General features: G+C 40.6%; 5 protein-coding genes across 5 annotated transcripts; 4 read left to right on the top strand and 1 right to left on the bottom strand.

Moving 5' to 3' along the window:
* Positions 1–327: 327 nt before the first annotated feature.
* On the top strand, positions 328–1,841 carry MELLADRAFT_76283 (uncharacterized protein; the record flags this gene model as incomplete). Its single annotated transcript, XM_007404014.1, has 3 exons — positions 328–1,082; positions 1,153–1,273; positions 1,338–1,841. The coding sequence occupies 3 exons, from the start codon at positions 746–748 to the stop codon at positions 1,450–1,452; spliced, it is 573 nt and encodes a 190-aa protein (XP_007404076.1).
* A 1,665-nt stretch (positions 1,842–3,506) lies between these two features.
* Positions 3,507–3,977, bottom strand: MELLADRAFT_32369 (uncharacterized protein; the record flags this gene model as incomplete). The annotated part of the gene is made up of 2 exons (XM_007403534.1): positions 3,507–3,726; positions 3,808–3,977. Coding segments are annotated over 2 exons (390 nt in total), but the record flags the coding sequence as incomplete, so codon positions are not given.
* Positions 3,978–5,951: 1,974 nt separating this feature from the next.
* On the top strand, positions 5,952–8,457 carry MELLADRAFT_76282 (uncharacterized protein; the record flags this gene model as incomplete). The annotated part of the gene is made up of 6 exons (XM_007404015.1): positions 5,952–6,089; positions 6,173–6,567; positions 6,655–6,836; positions 6,897–7,241; positions 7,319–7,517; positions 7,589–8,457. The coding sequence occupies 6 exons, from the start codon at positions 5,994–5,996 to the stop codon at positions 8,070–8,072; spliced, it is 1,701 nt and encodes a 566-aa protein (XP_007404077.1).
* Positions 8,458–9,845: 1,388 nt separating this feature from the next.
* MELLADRAFT_58478 (uncharacterized protein) lies at positions 9,846–11,907 on the top strand (the record flags this gene model as incomplete). The annotated part of the gene is made up of 3 exons (XM_007404016.1): positions 9,846–9,976; positions 10,057–11,320; positions 11,437–11,907. 3 exons carry the CDS (start codon positions 9,846–9,848, stop codon positions 11,905–11,907), a joined length of 1,866 nt encoding a protein of 621 aa, XP_007404078.1.
* Positions 11,908–15,826: 3,919 nt separating this feature from the next.
* MELLADRAFT_41450 (uncharacterized protein) lies at positions 15,827–19,580 on the top strand (the record flags this gene model as incomplete). Its single annotated transcript, XM_007404017.1, has 12 exons — positions 15,827–15,896; positions 15,979–16,009; positions 16,077–16,155; positions 16,222–16,418; positions 16,495–16,769; positions 16,840–17,094; positions 17,156–17,344; positions 17,410–17,614; positions 17,685–18,309; positions 18,370–18,571; positions 18,646–18,744; positions 18,811–19,580. 12 exons carry the CDS (start codon positions 15,888–15,890, stop codon positions 19,258–19,260), a joined length of 2,616 nt encoding a protein of 871 aa, XP_007404079.1.
* Positions 19,581–19,861: the final 281 nt, after the last annotated feature.

Below are 19,861 nucleotides of genomic sequence, written 5' to 3'. Positions count from 1 at the left end.
AGAAAACAGGACGCGAAGTTTCAGACGGGATACAAACAGTCTTGCTCACATCTGTCGGATTGTTTGACGCAGCTAGCTTTTGGTTTGACCTTCATGAGTTCCGAGTCCACATAGGTGAATCGCTCGTACAGCACACGAACATCCAAAATCAATGAAAGCCGCACAAGTTCAACCTTGATAAAAGTCACTTAGGCAAAATATGTTGTACTGATTCACGCTGTTGATCCAAGTTGATGCGATCCGAGTGTTGGTTGACCGTACATGTTACTTGTTACGATAATCGATCAGCCTGTTAGCGGATGACGCATTAACCAAACGTTTGTTCAGACTCAGACTCAGATGTGACAAGTTCGCCTTTGTCTGAACCGCTGCGTATGGATCAGTTCAAGGGGGTGTCCAGTCGAAAACCTTTGATAATTCCCTTCCACAGCTCATGTATATCTAATTGATTGAAACGATCTCTGCTGTGAAGCGCAAACATCTGAATACTCGCCCCCTTTTCGCTCAATTTAACGTATGGTATTAGTATTTCCTTTCCGAACAATGAGCACGTCGACACGTAAGGAAATGACTGCTGTTTCTTCATCATAACGCTCAATGGATACTCAGGACAATGGATAAACGGTACTTGGTTTTCATATATATATCACTGGGAATCGAATATCTCTTTCTCATCGATCTCTATAGCCTCCTGCTCTCCAACTTCTTCTAAAACACAATCAACTTATTGATACCTTCATCAAGCATGCCGAAACTACAATTTGTGACTCTTAATCTCATAGGACGTGATGGGAAAATCATACCCGAGAAGCGACAAAAACCAACACAATCTTGGTCGAGCATGAGTGTCACTTGCGATGTACCAGGTGGAAGTTTCTTCGGTATCAGATTATCATCAACCCCATTACCTTTTGATGTAGTGGTGAAAGTATGGTTGGATGGGTTCTTTGCCGCTGGACGGTGTTTTCTTGCTGGAGACTCGCAGCCAATTATCGAGTATGACATCTCTCACATCCAAAATAGCTCAAAGTTGACCGGTAGTAGGTTTCGGATGTTGGATTACGAGGATCCAAGGGAATACTGTAAGTCAAGTCTTAATCTTAAAATCAGCTCGACAGCCTATCAGCAAACAAAACTAATTATTTTGATTAGGTGAAGTCCAGGTGACAATTCACAGGTGCTGCATAGGAGAGAAGTACGCATCTGATCTCACAAGCCAACATGACGAAAATCTCAATCAAGAATCTCTTCCTCCTTCACCTACATCATCACGGTAAGTTTTCCATCTTACCCGCCAATTTGACTTGATATCTGTACTGATGATATGCCTCAAACAGTGGAAGTTCTTTTGCACGGCGCGGGTGTCTTAATCAAGTAGAAGAAAGTCCGATAATCCTTCACGAGGACCCCAACCCTTATCTCATGATTACATGGAAGTGCAGAGCAGTTTGAGATCGGATCACTAGTTCATTTCACCTCACTTCAACCATCAATTCTCACATGCAGTCAAGCTATAGCTACCGTGAAATTTGGTGACTTCTGAACTCTGTTTTCGAAAGAGTGGATTCAATGATCTCATCAGCTCCAACTGACCGCCGAATCACTCGGTCAAAAGATTCACCAAACCACTGGCACTCAGTCACATAAGATTCTTGATTGTTCTCCTTTTATATTTGCACCTCATAGATTTCAATTTTTCTCTAGAATCTCAAATACCAGATGTACCATATTTCAAAAAAAAAGTTTGAGTTCATCAAATGTGTATAACTTCTCACTCGTGTTCTTGATAAATTATCCCCTTGGGAGTTTTTTGCATTCTTAAATTTCTTCTTTGATGAATCATTGAACACGATACTTCTGTTGTGTATGACGCACCATACATTTTGACCACATCTCGTTCTACAAACCATGAGGTTTGATGAGAAACTCCATGGAGTTTGATTGGAGCCCATAACAGGTGATATCGAGTAAACCTTGATCAGCACAGCAGCCCGCCATCCACAACAGCCGTTGCACTATACACCGAATCCCGAGATAATGAGTTTTTCTTCAGCTTTGTTTCGTGCTGTGATATCCATCACAAGATTTCTTTCATGAGTCTCGAAAAACAGCTATGTGTACAGCAACTCATGAATAATTTACATAATGACTCAAGATTTACATCCTCATAAACCATGCAATACTTCACAAACACTCCTGATTTCTCCAATATCAAAGTCCCCATGTCCCAACAAGAATAGCAGTACAAAAATTCAACCTCCAACAAATCAAAGTATGGTTTACTTATGTCTTTTCAAATTGCGCAAAAAACATATGGTGAATGATATTTCAGGAAAAGGTAGCCAGAAGTGAAATGAGTCTGGATTTTAGGTTCAGAAAGATGAAATACACGGGGGATGTTTGAATTGGTTGGGCCAAATCAAATCTTACCCCATTCTCGTACTTTCCGGGTCAGATTATCCGCAAGATTTTTTCAACATGACCCTTTCTTGAGGTTCAAGATGGTTCCATATAGGTATGTTGACTGATGTGCAAAAGTTTTTTACTCAGAAGGATCAAAGAGATGTTTGGTGTTATGATTAAGTTAAGAAGATAAGTCTATACTTTTGAGTAGAAATTGACTGTATTGACTAGGTGGTGAGACATGATCTCATTGGTTTCTGCACGCAAACCTGGGATCACCCAGCTGACCTGGGTAAGGGTAGGAAAGACTGTGAATAAGATTGCCAAATACTTCAACATCCTCACCCTCATTCCCTGGGTTATGATCCAAGATCCAAGATTGGATCATAGACTTCACCCTCAAATTCAAACCTGATGAGAAGCAAAGCATAGGATTTGTATCTAATCCAAAACCGTATATAAATCCTCATCTGAAATCACTTGGTTTTACCTCTTTACTTCTATAAAATTAAAGCTTTATAATTGCAAAGATATGTCTTGATATTAACAGGATTGTCTATGATCTAACCCCCGTCACACTATGTTTTCTCGAATTCAGGGAATTGAAGTGTGATGAAGTGATTAATTTTATTTCTGCAAATTAGGAACCCGATTCGGTTGGATGAGCCCGATCAGGGAATGATAATGATAAAAATATTGATACGTTCTTGCCGCAAAGTACTACGTTATGGTGGGTCTTTTGGTAGTTTCACATGATTCAGTTCAAACTGATAGCCAAAAAGATGTTTTCCTCAGATATCTTTCATCTTCGCCGAAACAATTTCGCTTATGGTCACGAAACAGAGAAAGAAAGGATGAGTAATGAATCAATGATTAAAGAGATTGTTAAAAACTTGGAGCTTACATCCAATAATTATCCGGGTCATAGATAAACTATTAAAAATTTGCCAAATTGTGATAGACAAAAGGTCAGCCATAAGAATGAGCTGCAGATGTCGCAAGGGATGCACAATAACTCACAGCACTGTTCATGACATAATCCGCATTCAGTAAGACGATAGAAATGAATTGAGGTTCAAAGGAAGTGAAGCAGACAAAAAACATCAGCAGATCTTCTCCAATCGAGTTTCAAAAAGAAATTCATACATGTTACGCATTTTACCCTCCTCAGGCCTTTTTTTGAACTTGACACCCATTTCGGTGAATCGTTTACAAGCTGCTTCGATGTCATCCACAGCGATTGCTATATGACCAAACCCTTGAGGTTCATCATTCCCATTGTGATATGCGAAATTAGCATCTTTCTCGGTACCTTTGTTCCAGCTAAAGTAAGAGAAAGCCAACAAAAAGAAAATCAGAATTGGAAATACATTCAGATTGTACAGATGAAATCCAAATACTAACGTGAGTTCGAGTAAGGCTTCTCTTTGACTACGAGCTACACCTTTTTGATGATCATAGCCTAGAAAAAAAAGCTTAAAGTCTCCCCCATCATGTTCATCGATGAGCTTCATACCCATGATATCTTGATAAAACTTTAGACTTGCTTCTGGATCTTTGACCCGAAGCATCGTATGACTGCGAAATGAAGAGAGCAAATTAGCTCACAAGTCAAATCCACATCATCACACTTTCTTAGTCTTGATGGATATGTAACACCAGGAATCCAACTTACTTGAACCTGTAACTTGAAGTTGCTAGAGAAGAAAGCAGATGAGCAGACGTTCCAAACGATCGAGTTGATATGGTATTCCGAGAGACGGGTAAGGAAGAAGACAATTGATTAAGATTGGATGGATTATCCTCAATTCTCATGAAAGCTCTCCCGAAAGATGGAATAGGTTTTTGTCCACGATGACAAAGAATGGAAAATGGTCTAGAATGACCAAATGGTATGCCGGTTTGTCGTAATGTATGATAAATCGTTCGCCCACCTGATGAGTTTGCCATACTTTCCGATATATAGTTGGTTTACTTTGCTAGTGTTGATTGAGAACAAGTCGCGGTGAGACAATCGTAAGTAATGAAGTTGATGTTGTTGAAGTTGAACGACAGAAAAGATCCGATCCACCAGGTTCGTTGACCAAAACTCCCCAAAAATTCATCTGTAATCGCTAATTGAGCAAATCATTTTCACCTTCCATTCTCAGCACTTCATATCGATCCTTCAAGGCACATCATAGCTTGCAAAGGTGACAGAAGCACGCTAAAAATCATTATGCCTACTTAAGTAAATGGTGACCATTCAAGTCATCTCGTATCATATAGCTCGGCATCCATTGTTCTTGTTACAGTTTCGTTATGACATCAGACCAGGACTCCATAACAAGGACGAGATGGAGCAGATCTCAAGGAGCTGCACTCCACGACGCCACCCGGAACATCGGAGGCTTCAACCAGCATCAACACTATGTATCTCGGCCCGCTTCATGCATATCATGAATCCTATGTATGCATATGCTTCTTATATCTTGGGCTGTATGCGCTTGTCGATCAATAACAAAGTCCTTTGGATCTGATCAAGCTTGCATCTTCGTGAATTTCACCTTGTCTTTCACAGCAGATAATTCCGATATATCATCTCTCGAAAACTGGCCCCTCGAACCATCCATAATCCCAGAGGATACGAATCTTGATGTCGGTGCTTGCACTTGACAGTTGGTCCCACAGCTTGACTGTGCCGTGCTTTGTTTACACAGGCTCTACTTTATAAATGCTCATTTACGTTACGGGGTGAACATCAAGAAAAAGATTTGCTTTGACCTGTTTTCTTTCTCATTTGATATACCATTGACCAAGTACCTAGCCTCTCCCTATTTTTTTCTAATTTCTTTGTAAATGGAGACTTTGCTACGTTTGAACAAACTTTTACAATTTTCTGTTATTGTATTTTACAAGAATTTGCAATATTTATATCTGTACCCCATACGTCGGGTTTCAAGCTTTCTATGCGCTAGATCCAAAGCAGACTATGCAGCTTACTATTCGCATGATTTCCTTGCATTCAAGATTGTTTCTCGAAGAGTGAATATTTTTAGAAGGGCAAAGATACACAGCCATACAAAATAGACAAGGTGTGAACATATTACATAGTTCCACTATGTTGAATCTTGCAGTCACATTGGCTGATGCTGTTCTCATATTTTCTGGAGTTCAAAATAAAGCTCTCAAGCAAATGGTCACAAGATCGCAGTTTCTGACAAGCCAGCAACCCAAACTCTCTGCTTGCATAGCATATCTCGGATAGCTGAGTTATAAGCTTTAGTGGAGCCTTGAAAGACAAGGGCCACTGATCAGGTCGAGAATCGAGATGGTTGTGATGGGTTCTGATTTCTTCCAGCAAAAGCACAGCGAAAAAAGGGGAAAAGGAAAAGGGGAGATGCTGGCCTGAATTAAGATGCTGTGCTAATGATGATTTTAAGGCACGTTAAGGTGTAGAGCGTTGGAAGTTGAAGCCCTGGTTTTTGCTATTTACCAATATAAACTCTAAAATTCATATCTTCCTCAATCGTTTCGTCTTCAGCTTCCATTAAAACTTTATCAAACTCATCACTTTAAAGAAAGAACCGTATCATCAACTTACCATCAAGATGACTAAACTCATTCAAACTCATTCAAATGATTCTCAAACTCATCATTCAAAATTAAATCAACTCGATTCAATTCTCAATCAAATCATCTTTCAGGTCTTCATTTCATTCAAATCCATCCAATAACTGACTAACCAACTTACTGACTGACTGACTCTTACTTCTTTCTTATCCATCAGGCTGGTTCTGATCATGAATCGCATCCACTATTGATCATCTGCGCTTCAAGATTCCCTTCACCTTCAACTTTACCAATTGGAACTGATTTCAATATGCTTGTCAATCGAGCACTTTCACTCTTCTCACCTATCACATCTATCGAACCATACTCTCTTGTCATCTTTGCTTCTCCTTCTGAATTTGGTCCCAATGTCACTCAAGTCATCTCCTCTTACCTTCGACTCGATAAATCAACTCGTAAAAACTTGAAATCACTTTGGGTGGTTCATCCCACTTTTTGGGCAAAGATGACATTACAAGTCTTTTTAAATGGGATTGTAAGTTGGAAGGTAGGTAAGAAGGTCAAGTGGACCAATTCGCTCTCAGAACTTGCGACTCAAGTTCCACTTCATCAGTCAGTCTTCCATTATACTTCTTAACCTCAAATTCTATCGTAATATCCAAACTTATCTTTTTGTTATCTTTTGAAATATCTTTTTAGGATCTGCATCCCTCCTGAAGTTTACAAAATCAACCTGACTCTTGAGCCCCAAATTGTGATGCCACCAACTTGGAGAAGGAAACCTGTCATAGGTACACCTCTTGAACAGCTTATGGGTCCACAAGGCGAAAGAGGCATTCCTCAACTCGTTCAGGACTCGGTCAACTGCATTCGATCTTTAGGTTAGTATCAACCTATTGGAATTATCCAACCAACCGAAGCTCACACTCTTTCTACCTCAGGTCTCGATGCTGAAGGATTATTTCGAAGGCCGCCGTCACTAGCCACCTTGAAAGTCTTGAGTGAAGCCTATGATCGCGGTCATCCAGTCAAGATTTCAGATTACCCCGATGCACCACACTTGGCAGCATCACTTTTGAAACTTTTCTTGAGGGAATTACCAGTCCCAGTCTTTCCATCATCACTATACCCTGTCATTCTAGCTTGTCCACCTATCCAGGCTAATTCGAGCAACTCGGAAGTAATGGCGTATATCCAGGAAAAGTTGATTGACCAACTCTCCGCTCCCGCAGTCAAGCTACTGTCTTACGTTTTGAGTCTTTGCCACGATATCGCATCACATGCTGGTATGTCGTTGTTCGCAATTCTATTTGATCACGAGTAAAAAAAGCAAACAGACTGATGGCTTTGATTTGAAACACAGCTGAGAACAAAATGGATGCCCATAACTTGGCCACATGTCTCACACCCACACTTCTTCGATCCGATGACCTGGCAAAGGATGCTGCCATGTGCAAATTATCACTTACTGATGGCTTGTCTGCTACAACCAGCCCACTGAATCTGATATCCAATATCTCAGGCACCAGCCTTGGATCAATCCTCAAATTCATGATCACCAAGTAAGATTTCATTCTCATCTGTACTCGAGTCCGCAGATCAACCCTAACATCATGTTTCTTTCATCTTCTAGTTTCCACACAGTGTTTCAAAATTTTGAAATCACATCATCAGATCTCTCGGGTTTTTACTCAGCTCCGACTAGCCCCAATACTTCAACAAGTTCAAGATCATATCAAGAATTTGATTCAGTTTCACCTACAAGTAGTCGACCATCAGTCGAATCACCCAATCAAAGCTCACCTCAAAAGAGTTCAAGGTTTCAAGATGAAGATAGAAGAGCAAGTTATTCACATTTATCAAATTCAACTCCTTCAACTCATCGAACACGTCAAGCAAGTCATAGTCTTAACCCTAATCATCAACTTGTTAATCATTGTGTAAGAACCAAAGAATCCTTTAATGGGTTGTTTTTGTTTAGTGGGATCAGTAGTGGGAATAATAGTAGTCGGTTTGCTACTACTGAAGTGGATGGGACTAATGCTCATGGACGAGTTAGTGTTAGAACTCTTTTTCCTCCTCTTCCTGTTTCATCATCAGAACATGATGTTGATTAAGAAGACTTTGATATAAATTGATATTTCAGTGATCTGGTGATTTGTTTTTTTCTTGTACGTTTGTGTGAAAAAGAAGCATGGTGATTTGTTTTTCTCTTGTGGTTTTTTGGATTTCCATGATTTTTTGGGTTGTAGGTTTCTTTCTTTTGCAGATTTTTTTTAAGATATTTGATGTGTTGTATGATAAACCGAATTGGAACTTGTCTATTAAAACCCGTTTGTTTTGTGGTTTGAGATTTGTCTTTGTAAGAATTATGATGGCTTTGAATTACCTTATTATATATATTGTGACATTTGTATATCATGTGACTTGTTTTTTTAGTTGTTTTGTTTTACATACTTTTTTTTTGGTTTTCAAAAGAAATGATGATCACTGTAAAATGTTTATGGTGTTGTGATTTATTTATTAAAGTCAGCATCCACTCTTGCACCCCGCTTCATCATGGATCCGGCAATATTCCTTGGTAAACAAAAGGTACAGAAGGCTTGCAAGGATGTCCCCAGCCAAACTCTTGTTCATGACCTTTGTCTATGAGCAAGTTTGAGGTTTGGCACAAAGAGAGTCACTTGCTGGGGCTTGGGTCAGGCTGGGGGCGCAACCTTTTTGCAAAAGGAGCTGTGGCAACTCGCCTTATTCTGCTTCACACGCTGCTCTGGTAAACAAAAACTTTTTTCCACAAGAGTTTGTCTATTGAGGGTTTTCAGGCAAAATTTCATTCAACATGACTTCTTGATTCCGCTTCTCCTAGCTATCAACTTGAGTTCTTTGATTATTGGTATTTTTGATCTAATACATAATGTCGGAATCTATAATTTGACAAATCACAACCAAGCGATCTCTCTAACCAGGAAACGGCCAAACGACTTGTGAGCGCGCCTGTGTCTTTGTGAGGTTTTCTGGGCGCGCCCTTTGGCGCGTTTTTTCAGATGCGCCTCTGAGTATTGGTGACATGTTGGACACAATCACACCTCATGCGTCCAACAATATATACCCGCATGAGACTTTATCAAGTTCTTTGAGTAAATTTTCACAGAACAACTCAATGAGAATTATGGATCGTGTGTTTTTGGCAGGAGCACGAGATGGTCCAACATTGATGTTTATGATTGATTGATGATCGAGAAAAGTTAAAGATTGCATGGGAAGGGAATAGGGGGGATCAAGATCAAATTTGCATGTTTGATTTCTTTACAAAAAAAAGCAAGGGGGGGTGACAATAATTCCTGGAATTGCTATACCTCCTGGAAATGTGTCTGGTGCTGGGTGTTTGAGCACACATCTCGTTGATCATCAGTGAAGCTATTTCAAGGTGGACTATGCAATATTCTATCTTGATTCTTGAAATTGATAAATTTGAAGTTGTACTATGCTGTTGTGGTGAAAATAAAGAAACCTTAATTGAGTAAGCTGTACCAGTTAGGATGTATTTTGAATTGAACTGTGTTATTTATAATTTCCTTAATTTATTCGTTTTTTAATTTTAATTTTGTAGTTTTTGAGTTTTTAATTTTTAATTTTTAATTTTCCTTCCTTCCCTCTCAACTTCTCAACTCGGCTGTATCATTTTATTCAAACTTCATCCATTCAAACTTATCTCAGCTCAGCCTCAGGAATTCATACATATCTCAAGATTGGTCCCTTATATCATCAACTTGGAACACTCACAAGACATCCATCAATCTACATCAACATCTCAGAACATTCAACTCATTCATCTCCTCATCACTCTTTAGAGCTTCGCTGGCTATCTTTACCCTCATTTCATTCTTCCAATGGCTAGCTTAGTTTCTAAAGAGAAGTCGGTTCATCGACTCAAACATGATGTCGAAGATTCTATCTTGGAGGAACGATTGAAGATTGCCAATGTCATCTTACCTGAGGATAATCTTGAGGATTTGGTTCAGTGTGTGATTCTTATGCTTCTATACAAAATACCAATTAACTAATCTTCCCCAACGTATTCCCTTCAATTCTTTATCACAGACTGCGGATCGCGCCAGAACTCGTGTCTCGTCGTCTTCGGGCCCGTCGTGCTCGTGAACCTACCACTACTTCTGTTTCTCCTCGGCTTGCACTTCTTCATCCTGACCGCGCTTTCACTCCTTCCTCTTCGAGTGAAAACGAATCCGGTTCGTCAAATGAACCTAAAAACACCAACCTTGCCGGCTCTCCTACTCAATCTGTATGGTCTTCACCCACAACTCCCATTGATATTCATCAACAGAATCGTCATGCACTCAACTTTAGCCCCACACCTGAAGCCTCTTTCAATCATCAATCTTTGACTACTCCCATAACTATGATTGATGACGAAAACCAGCAGCAGCTTAATGTGAAATCAAGTGCATTAGGATTGAGCCAGCTTCCGTTGATCTCCAACTCCTCACTTACTAAGCAAGCAACCACCTCACCTGTAGAACATTCTCCTCGACTACGGTCTACAAGCGGGATGACTTCAGCTTCCCAACGTTCCCCACGCGCTCAATCCCAACCACGTAATGCCGACCCCCCTTCACGTCGTTCCACCAAAGATTCACGTGCGCCCTCCGTCAAACCATCCATCACATCACCATCTCCTTCTGGCTCTCATGTACGCTCTAAGCCGATTCACAGTCCCAATCCCGATCTCAGTCCTCGTCCGAATGGCCCTAGCAATAACTCTCCTTCTCTACCTCGTCAACGTGCAAACACACAAAGTACTGCTCATACATTGTCATCCAAACCTCGACTTGGGGTGCGCTCTAAGCCGACTCCGACTCGGAATACTACCGCACCTCTCAACCGAAATAGAACCGCTTCAGCTGGCAGGCCACGAAGTCTTTCGGTTTCCTCTATATCATCTTCTATCCGTGAGAGCGGCGCGCTTCCGCCTTGGTCTACTGACCCTAGTCCGAGACTCTATCGAGTGGATCCGAAGGCAGAAGGTGTAGAACCTGGATTTGATGACATGATTCTACCTGCTGTTGCAAGGCAGCTGGAGGCCCAACAGAAGATCAAGACTGATCTGGCTGAGAGTTCAAAATTGAGCGCAGTGGATATTTCTGAATGGGATCCGGCAGGCACGCCAATGTTGATCAGGAAAATCACGCCACCACCACCTCCTCTCGCGGAACCCAAAGCGCCAACTCCGACTCCACCCTCCGAACATGACCACTCTTCTCGAACTTCTTTTTCCTCCTCTTCTCGTGCCCCTAGTATTGAATATCGGCCGACAGCCGATGATGATAGACCCATTCGCCCTGCTCAGGTAAGATTGCCCTCTTTCGTACCTTCTCATCACCCCGCTCTTGTTCTTGTATCCTCCAGGGGTGAAATTTCTCAATGTCAGCTAATATCTGTTCGTATCGTTGGATTTGAAAACAGCCTAATACATTTGATCTTGACATTTCAACATCACTGGAAGATGAATCATTGGTCCTGAAATCAGATCCAGTGCCATCCTCAATCTTACCATCACCACCTACAGATCCGCTGTGCTCGCCTCCAACCCATCCAACAGCTAACCGAGACTCTGTTCCAAATGAATTCAAACCCTCTCCACCATCGCCTGCTCGGGCTTCATATCGTTCACCTTCACATCCCCCTCAAACTTCGAACCATCCAAGCCCATCACTTATGCTCTCCAATGGTCGATCTCATTCAGCGTCTCATCCTTCAGAGACCTTTCATCAAACACCAATACCTATGATGACTATGCAGCAGCAAGAGAATTCGGTAGAAGATACACATCGTCAATCTGTTTTCGATTTACCATCAGCAACAAATGTTCAAGTGCCGCAAGAAACAGATCATCAACAACAATCTTCAGCTAAATGCTGTTGTACTATTATGTAGTATTTCAACCTTACAAGGTTTCTTTAATCTATTTATACTTTATTATGCTTTATATATACATATCTCTTATATATATTGTACATACCTTTCAAACACATAGACAGTGATTTCTTTTTTTTTGGCTCAAGGTTTTCTTTCTTTTTCTGTCATTGTCTTCGTCTTGCTTTTCTTTTTCATTCTTTTTTCATTCTTTTTCATTTACTATACACACGATCTGTTTGTCGTTAAACGTTTTGCTTTTTCTTTTCTTCTTTTTTGCAAACTTCTTTTTTTGGGTTTCATAATTTTTATCTTTTTTTTTCTGATATTGACAGATAAGTAGAGAATTGTTTTAATTTTTTTTGTTGAGTTTAGATGAAAGGTTTTTGATTTTTGATTTTTGATTTTAAAAAATCATGTCTTGGATATTATGTTTTTTTTTCTTTTTTCCCTTTTTTTAACTTCTTCTTTTATTTTTATCTTTTTGTATTTGTTTTTTCTTTCTGTCTTTTTTCTTCTGCTTTTTGGTAAGAAAATTGATGGTTTAAGTTGTATCAATAGATACATAGTATGTTCTTTTTTTTGCTTCCTTTTTTTCTTTCGGGCAATTTATGATTATTATTTTTTTTGAATAAAGAGACAGATTAACCATGTGTGTCATATGGAATCAGACAGTAAGAATGCATTTAACAAAATTTGGTGATTATTGTCAAGATTAATTTTTACCAGGGATGCAGCAACGAGTTTTACTATGAATTTTAAGGTTTTTCAACCAGGTAACAAGCAGAAGACATGAGATTTAAAAGCTTTCAAGGGACAAGAGCCGCACAGCTGTTTTTGCTATTGCTTGTCCTGGCTTTCTGAAAATAAATAAATATTTAAACCATGTGAAAACCTACTCACATATCAAATCTGCCAATCAAAGTCAGGTTTTATCAGGACCCCAGAAAGCCCCCCATGGGAACAATCCATGTCAAGGGGGTTGTCAGATACCAGCTCATTGAAAGCCATGTGACAGGGTGCCGGATACATGAGAGGTGCTAACGATGTGCCTGAACAAGGGCTATCAGATGGCACACATCTAGGAGCTTTGCCAATACCATGTCTGGTTCTTTTGGAAATGTGTGATTTGACAAATTCCACAACCCCCCAAGATCACATGGATATCTCAGTGATCATAACAGTTGGTACATACATTAGTGAAAATATATGTAATTAAAAGCCCTGGCCAAGGCAGATCTCCTGCAACACAGGAACTCAACTCAACATACCTCCTCTTGATGGAAATAGTGAAGGTGCAAGCCTTGAGGCTGGAATAGGCATAGGACAGGTTTTTTATTCAGCACTTTCTTTACCCAATTGAAACTTGGAATTTGAGTCAAGTTTCATTTTTCATATTGGAAGACCAGGGAAAGCAATGGCAAAAGAGCTGCAGGTTGTAAAGTAAACAAAACTCTCACTTTGATTTTCTTTATGAAGCAACAAGGCAAACATTTCTGACAAGTTCATACATGTTCAAGGATTGGATTCTTCTTTACAATTTTGGTCACTTTAGCCAAATATGTTTCTACATGGTGAGATCCCCATGTGAATCAAAACAGGGTCCTTCATGAACTGGTAAAACAATGATCAAAAACAAACTATGTTTCCATATAATCCATGCAGGTACCTTTGGGAGATGTTTTACTACCAAAGACAATGAAACAAAGAAACCAGATTGTTTTTAGGTTTGTGAAGATGTTTTGTGAAATTATGGCCTATCATCATGAATGTATGAAGGCTTTACTTGCATTGGAGTTGAAAGATTTTGATCTTTGGGTTGAAATAGGAATTTCATGAGATTGATGGGGTTGACTAATGAAATGAATTCAATCACCAACACAAGAAGGTATTGGTTTGATAGCTGAAAAAAATGACAAATGACACAAAATTGATGGTCATGAGGCTTTTGGGACACTCAATATCCACAGTGAATGAGATACTATATTCTCATCAACTGTGTTTCTAATACCTTTTTCACACCACCAGAATGTATGTAACCTGATTGAAGAAAGTTGCAGTGACTGTGTTTGCAACTTTCTCCTTTGCAACTTTCTCCTTCGCAACTTTCTTCAATTGCAAGTCTTGTTTGCAATAGGTTTGCAATGAGTTTGCTGATCACCCTTCTGTAATTCACTACTGTGGCTTATATTGGATAACTCTTGAGATACATGATCAATCCTAAAGATAAATATGTAGCAAGAAGTATGTGAGGTTAAGGTTGAAGATTTCCAACTATACTGTTCTTTGCAAATCCTTTTGGATTGTCAATTTTCTGTAAGGACTGTTTCATTGAGTGTCAGAAGGATTAGTTGGGATGGTGATTGATATTCCTTGCCCAAAGTCAGTTTTTGTTACATACATGTTGCAACAAACCACAAAGGTTTTGAACAATGGGTGATCAGCAAATATAACCAAAACATAATTTGTCCCCTGTGGTCTTCCCTTATGGGCAGTATTTCTATATGTCATTGTGAATTGGACATGAGCAGTCAAATTTTTGCTTGATTTGTTGATTCTAAAGGATATGAAGAAATCAATGGGAGTGATTTTTTGGAATTTACTATTTACATGCATCTCAATCAATTTGAGCATGATTTTTGCCTCTTATCATGTTTTATCAGTGTACTTATGTGAAGCCCTTTTGGCTTCTGCTCTACAAAAGCTCAAGGGCTGACAGCACCAGTACTTGGCAATCTGCACTGATAGCCATGATAAACTGCATGGTGTGCAAACATCAAAAAGTCAAACACTGTTTCCTTAGGCCCAGCAGACTCTCATGTCATATACAAGTTAGATACTGCGGCCTCCAATGTTTCCTAGAAATTTCCCTGGAGAAACCAACTCCTGTGTCTACTCTCACCAAAAATCATCTTTCTTGACCAACTTGAAATCCAAATTCTTTACTGTCTCTGACATTTGGCAAAGAAGGGATCAAGAGACTTGGACAGCAACCTCAGTCCAAAAAAATCTTGATAGTCCATCAGACCTTTTGAAACAAAAGGTGGTCATGATGATTCAAGTTTAATGAGGCCACATCTCTTGCAAATCTTACCTTAGCAAATTAGAGATACCTGTAGACCCCCCAAGAGTTGAGGTAGTTGACCATGTGTGTTTGATTAGCAATAAACTTTACATTGATTCACATCAATTCATCCTCCACATGAACAAACAAATCCTATCATACATTGAAGCCTACAAGGCAATTATCTCTTTCTGCAACTTCACATGGAGACTCACCAATCATTGAATCTGAGCCAACACAAATGGACATATTCTGTGCAACAAAACTCAACCTTTGGAGTGATATCACAGAGCAGCCATAGGGGGTACACCTGGGATAGACATAATGATTTGATACCCTTACAGCTCTACAAATAATCGGGACCATGCAATCAAAGTAGTTCATGGCTTGCAAGGATATGCCTCAAAAACCAATCATCATCATCATCTGTTTCCCAGCATCTTATCCTACAATAAACGCAATTGTTAACACAATTGTTTTTGAAACTGATCAAGAGCACTATGATGCTTCCAGCAGGAGTTGTACAGGCTTTGAATTTGAATTTGATTCCTGTTTGCAAAGTCTGATTTGATATGTCGTCAAGCAGCGTTGTACGATGTGCACTGCACATCTCGGAGTATCTGCATACATGATAGAGGATTAGTAATCTTAAGCATTATCTGCTAAATTAAGTACCAACTCAGGACTTAGAGAACTTGACGCGTCGAATTCCGTGATTTTAGCAGACAGACAGCCTGTGAGCCTCAAAAGGTCAAACTTATAAAAACCTTAGACGCGTTTCAATTTCAGTTCCCATCCAAGAATAAATTGACTCAGAACTTCGACTTACATTTTACCATCACTACATCTTCAGATTAACAGTCTAGAACTCATCATCCTTGACTTAGACCTCTTGCAAACCTGTAAACCACAGCTCTCAGATATCTAGATAACCGCGATGGCCTTTGTACGCTACCTTTCGAATCATAACCCATTTTCATTTTTGATCGGCTGATCGGATCTGACACTTTTTTATACGGTTCTTGCAGGTTTACAAACGTGATGGACGCCGAGAGCGAGGTACGTTATTCCGCCATTACTCTTCATCAAGCAATCTGTCTCTTACTAAGGTATCTTCTTTCCACAGTCGCTTTTGACAAGATTACCGCTCGGATAAATAAACTTTGCTATGGTCTTGACAATGTGCATGTTGAACCGATTGAAATGTAAGCTGAGCTAACGTAATGTCAAATCGAGACAACTACTCATTTGCTTCCCTTCCTTCGATCTAGTACTAAGAAAGTTATCAACGGCGTTTTCAATGGTGTTACAACAGTCGAATTGGATAACTTGGCAGCTGAGACAGCTGCTTATATGACCACGCGACATCCTGATTACGCTGTGCTTGCTGCGCGGATCGCTATCAGCAATCTTCACAAAGAGACCAAAAAACTTTTTAGCCAGGTCATCGAAGATCTTTACAGATATGGTAAGCACCAGATTCGCAGGCCTGACTCGATTCCTACAACTTTTATTTACGCGTGTGCGTCTCTCCTCAATGACAGTCAACCCGAAGAACGGTCGTCCATCACCTATGATCTCAGATGAAACATACGAAGCCGTCCAGGCAAATGCGGAAGCTTTGAACAGCGCAGTCATCTATGACCGTGACTTCAACTACAACTACTTTGGCTTCAAGACGCTAGAGCGATCCTACCTCCTGCGTATCGACAATAAAGTTGCTGAAAGGCCACAACACATGCTCATGCGCGTCGCAGTAGGAATTCATGGGACTGATGTTGATCGAGCCATCAGGACTTACAATTTGATGTCAGAAAAGGTGCAGCATCCGTGCTACGTTTTCTGTCTATGATCATTGATAATCTTGCTGACATGGTCACATTTGCTAGTATTTCACACACGCATCACCTACCCTTTTCAACTCTGGAACTCCCCATCCCCAACTCTCGTCCTGCTTTTTGGTCAGCATGAAGTCGGACTCAATTGATGGTATCTATGACACTCTCAAGACTTGCGCTATGATCTCCAAGACGGCTGGTGGAATCGGTCTTAATATCCATGATATCCGGGCCACTGGTAGTTACATTGCTGGTACCAACGGGTACTCAAATGGGATAGTGCCTATGCTGCGTGTCTTCAACAATGTAGGTAGTCGACTTCGATACACTCCTAGCGTCGCGATGTTGATGAGTGTCACGTTTTTAGACGGCCAGATACGTTGATCAAGGTGGGAACAAAAGACCAGGTGCTTTTGCGATTTACATTGAGCCATGGCACGCAGATGTATTTGATTGGCTCGATCTACGTAAAAATCACGGAAAGGAAGAAAGCAGAGCTCGTGACCTTTTCTACGCGCTATGGATTCCAGATTTATTTATGCAGCGAGTGGAAGACGTGAGCCTACCTGCTCACGCTACTATCATGTTAATCTTAACTGACCAATTATCACCATCCACTAGAACGGCGATTGGCCCCTCTTCTGCCCGGCCGAGGCGCCCGGTCTTTCCGACGTTTATGGAGAGGCGTTTGAAAAGTTATTTGATCAATATGAAAAAGAAGGCCGTGCCAAGAAAACAGTGAAAGCCCAAAAACTTTGGTACGCTATCTTGGAAGCTCAAACTGAGACAGGAAACCCCTTTATGTTGTACAAAGATGCCGCGAACCGTAAGTCTTGATTTACAACCAGGGTCTCTCAAAACTTCTCATCTGATGGAATCTGTCTGGTCATGAACAGGCAAATCGAATCAAAAGAACCTTGGTACCATCAAGTCATCGAACCTATGTACTGAGATCATCGAGTATTCAGCCCCAGATGAGGTGGCGGTTTGTAACCTGGCCTCGATCGCGCTGCCGACGTATATCACCGACGGAGTCTATGATTTCCAAAAGTTACATGAGGTGACGAAGGAAGTCACGTGGAACTTGAATCGTATAATTGATGTGAACTACTACCCCGTCCCAGAAGCTAAAAAGTCCAACATGAGACATCGACCCATTGGAATCGGAGTCAACGGATTGGCAGATGCCTTCCAGATCTTAAAGCTTCCATTCGATTCCCCGGAAGCCAAAAAATTGAATGCGCAGATCTTCGAGACACTCTATCACGCAGCGCTCGAAGCCTCGAACGAGCTTGCCGTGGCGGAAGGCGCATACGAGACATTCCCCGGGTCGCCCGCTAGTCTAGGAGAACTCCAATACGATATGTGGGGCGTCACACCCTCCGACCTGTGGAAATGGGACGATCTGAAAGAAAGGATAAAGGCTACCGGCTTGAGGAACTCACTTTTGCTTGCGCCAATGCCTACTGCTTCGACCAGTCAGATCATGGGCTTCAACGAATGTTTTGAGCCGTACACCTCGTATGTTATCTTGCTCTGATATCTTCACGGTTCTACGTATGCTGAAGTGTTACTCGACAGTAACATTTACACGCGACGGGTCCTGGCGGGCGAGTTTCAAATTGTCAATCCTTGGCTGCTCAAAGAGCTCGTGGAGATGGGTTTATGGAACGATGAAATGAAGAACCGAATCATAGCCCATCAGGGATCTATTCAAAACATCCCTGATATTCCCACCAAGATGAAAGCAGTGTACAAGACCGTTTGGGAGATTAGTCAAAAGGTAATCAATATTTGATTTTTGCATAACACGCTTAATACACGTAATCTGACTAGTCTATGTCCAATATCTCACAGGTGATCATTGATCTAGCTGCCGATCGTGGAGCTTTCATTGATCAATCGCAATCACTCAATATTCACTTGCAAGCTCCGACATTTGGCCAACTGACATCTGTAAGCTTTTACCATGGAAATGATTGAAGAGAAAGATAGCTCATCTGACCGCGAAACTTTTTTTAGATGCACTTCTATGCATGGAAGAAGGGTTTGAAGACCGGGATGTACTATCTTCGTACCCGAGCTGCGGCCAACGCCATTCAGTTTACGGTAGACAAAAAACTACAAGATGAAGCCAAAGCAGCAAACAAGGCTGCTACCGCTACTACAAGCTCACTCAAAGCTCTTCTTGCACCTACAAAGTCATTATCGTCGCCGATGAATGACATCACAAATGCGACAGCTGTAGCTAGCAAATTAACTCGAAAGGTCTCTGGAGTTGCACCCTCTACCTCATCTTCATATATATCAACAGGTTCTCAGGTAACAGTCGAAGCGCCTACTTCCAAAGCACCAGAACGTGAATTGACCTTTGAAGAAGCAAAGAAACGGGCTGAAGAACGCGAACTCGAACAAGCGGCATTGATGTGTTCACTAGAAAACCCAGGAGCCTGTACGATGTGTAGTGGATAAAAGATTCCATAAAAGCATCTTGGGCCCCTTGTTTTCCTTTGTTCTTCTATTTCTTGATTTTGTTGGTTTATACATGCACTGGTGTGGAGAGATTTTTTGTCTTGTTTTTGTTGGAGGAGTGGGGTTTTTTTGTAAATGGTTGACTATGAATGGGTATTGAAGAAAAAGAAATTAAACACCTGTCAATAAAATTAAACCCTAATTATGTAAAAATGTCTCTTTGATTTTGTTTTTGTCTATAATGGGTTTGTTTGTTTAGTCTATTTATGGTCATTGGTAGAATTGAAATGAAAGAGGACTGCTTTGGGAGTATGAAGTGGAGCTAAAAACTGTGTTCTTGACTGATGTAGTTGATTGTGGTAGTGGATTCCTGTGGACTGTTGTACTTTACTGTTTGCCCAATGATCCATATTCAAGACACAATGCCACTTCCCAAAGTATCAAAATCCTTGAGGTAAAGTGCCAAGAAGTGTATAATGTTAGACCGGATATCTACCAAAACCACACTTCAAGACAAGAATGGCTGTAGAAACCAAGTAAAACAAGAAGTTTGAATATTGAATTTTAAATCATATATTTGGATTGCCATTGATGTCAGAAT

The sequence above is a fragment of the Melampsora larici-populina genome, assembly GCF_000204055.1.
Source record: "Melampsora larici-populina 98AG31 unplaced genomic scaffold MELLAscaffold_1, whole genome shotgun sequence".
Lineage (NCBI taxonomy): Eukaryota > Fungi > Basidiomycota > Pucciniomycetes > Pucciniales > Melampsoraceae > Melampsora > Melampsora laricis-populina.
Note: the sequence above shows the minus strand (reverse complement) of the source record. Positions and strands in the feature narration are given on the sequence as shown.